The sequence below is a fragment of the Pygoscelis adeliae genome, unplaced genomic scaffold (assembly GCF_000699105.1).
Source record: "Pygoscelis adeliae isolate BGI_AS28 unplaced genomic scaffold, ASM69910v1 Scaffold390, whole genome shotgun sequence".
Classification (NCBI taxonomy): domain Eukaryota; kingdom Metazoa; phylum Chordata; class Aves; order Sphenisciformes; family Spheniscidae; genus Pygoscelis; species Pygoscelis adeliae.
The window spans coordinates 523,032-525,244 of NW_008823921.1; the positions used below are offsets into that span (position 1 = coordinate 523,032).

At 55.6% G+C, this 2,213-nt stretch overlaps 1 protein-coding gene across 1 annotated transcript in view; it reads right to left on the reverse strand.

The window, feature by feature from the left end:
- Window positions 1-952: 952 nt before the first annotated feature.
- The window catches only part of CPNE2 (copine II), a 52,690-nt gene continuing 51,429 nt past the window's right edge, over window positions 953-2,213 (reverse strand). Inside the window, exon 16 of the mRNA XM_009319851.1 lies at window positions 953-1,545. Within this exon, the coding sequence (XP_009318126.1) occupies window positions 1,438-1,545 (108 nt within the window). The 3' untranslated portion in view covers window positions 953-1,437. The remainder of the gene's footprint in view (window positions 1,546-2,213) is intronic.

Below are 2,213 nucleotides of genomic sequence, written 5' to 3' on the forward strand. Positions count from 1 at the left end.
TTTTTCCCTTCCAGGGGGCTTTGCAAGGCAAATATTTCACGGAGCAGGCCCACCTCTCCCAAGGGTGGTGGTGTCACCCAGCGCCGTGCTCGGAGCCCACTCGGGGCCTCGCCATCAGCTTTGAGGGAGCCGTGGGACTGCGCGGGGCAGCCTGCGTGCTGGTGACTCGGTGGCAGCGGTGACAACCACGCATTCGCTAGCGGTGGTCGGTGGCAATGAGCACAGCCGGTAGCAGGCGCGTGTGCAAATTGGCTCCAGGCTTTACACAGGGACACCAACCTCCCACCGCAAGCGCTTTCGCTAATGGGGAGTAGAGAAGTCAAGTCTACTCGAGTTTGCAGTAAGGCTGGGTCGCTGGTGAACTCTGCGGTACGTTCAACTTTCTACCTGCCAGCTTCAAAAGGCCTTAATCTAGTTAGCAGCAGAAGAAAGCAGCAATTGGCGCTGAAGATAGCGCGTTGCTGATGAGCAGCTCAAAGGAGCTGCTGGAGAGCAGGATTTCATTACCCAGCCCCTCTTCTCCCAGGCAGCAGGGAGCTTTTGTTACTCAGACTTGGAAAAATTTCTAGAGATGAAGCAGCAATGAACCGTGAAACTCCTTTTTGCCAGTTCCCTGCGGGTTCACTGGTGTTTTCCCCAGCACGCACGCGTGTGCGCGCACACCGGCCCCCTGCCCTCGGCTCAGGCAGGCACTGAGAGCTGACGGGGGGGGTGTGTGCGTGAAGGGATGCTGCCCTCCCCGGGACATCCGTATTCAGCTCCGCCTTCAGTAAACCGCCCTCTGGCACGCTGCGTTGATGGCCTGGGGCTGATCCCGGGGCGCGGCGAGCAGAAACGCTGAGCGCAGGGTGAGCGGCTGGGGGACCAGGGCAGCCCGTGTCGGGGTGACTCTCGAACACCCAGCACCGCTGACCGTGTAAGGTGCTCCCCGACCTTCCCATCTAGGAGACCCTTGTCTTAAATGTCCAAGTTTCTTTATTAACCTGAGTATAACAAATATAACAAGTACACAGTATAAAAATGAACATAGAGGGTGACAGATGTACAGGTACAACACAGATACATGAACTATACAATGACCAGTTCATTGAATGATAATAATATATTAAGCATTTCATTGCTTGGAAAAAGCAAGTTTTGACTGTAAAAATTGTATCCCGTTCCACTGAAATTATACAAAGTACATTCAATACTGAAAAGTGACTCAACAGAGCAGGACCAGGGCACGGCCTGGGCCCTTCGTGTTACCTCGGGCCGGGACTGTACAAAATGAATCCAGACGCTTCTCTGGGATGAGTTTTAAGAACTTAGCAATTAAATTAAGAAGTACAAAGTGTTTCGGGGAGGGTACTCTTCTCTTAAAAGCATGTGGAACATGCGCTTTCGGTAGGGCCAACAGGCTTCGGCAACATGCAGAGGGCGCAGCCTGGCACAGCTCTACGCGGGCTCCGAGTTGATGGGCGGCAGGTTTTGGTGCTTGAAGTACTGCACGACCTGCTGGGGCAGCTCTGCCAGCACGGCTTTGGCCAGGGTCTCCTTGGGGGCCTGGAAGGGAACAAACACCGGCGTAAGAACGGCTGTAGGGGACCGACCGAGCAAAGGTGGCTGGGCTGTCCCCAGCTCCAGACCGTGGCATTTCATTTCATACCCCCTCGAGCCTACTGGCAGCCAGCATTTTATACACCTGGGATTATATTCTGTACTACACCTTCCCTCCAGGAGATAATTCTTGGTTAGGGAGGAATAAAACATCCTCGGTAGGTTAGAAAAACCAGGTATTGAGAACAGCGGGTGAAATGGAAATACACCTGCAAAAAGAGGGAAGATAAGCACGGGCCGGTTTTCTGCGTCCTCTGGCAATCCCGTGCCAGCAACAGCGGCTGACCCAGGGCCGACTCCTGGCTGAGGGAGCTGGGCAGAGAACTGCATCGCATTTTGTGTCGTCCCCCCCCCTTTTATTCTTTTCCTTCATCAACTTTTTTCCAACACGCAACGGTGGGTCGGGCAGCGGGAAGCCATCCCGCAGAGGGGACACGTGCAGGGCCGGTGCCAGCGTTACGTGTTTCTACGGGCACTGGGAGGGGACCGGGGGGGGCTCGGGGCTCGCCCCCAGGGCTGGGGCAATTCAGCATTAAGTCCTCGGCACGTGGCATATCGTGGGTGCCGGATGAGGGCTGAGTGGGAGGCGCCGGCATGGGACCGTGGCGAGGGAC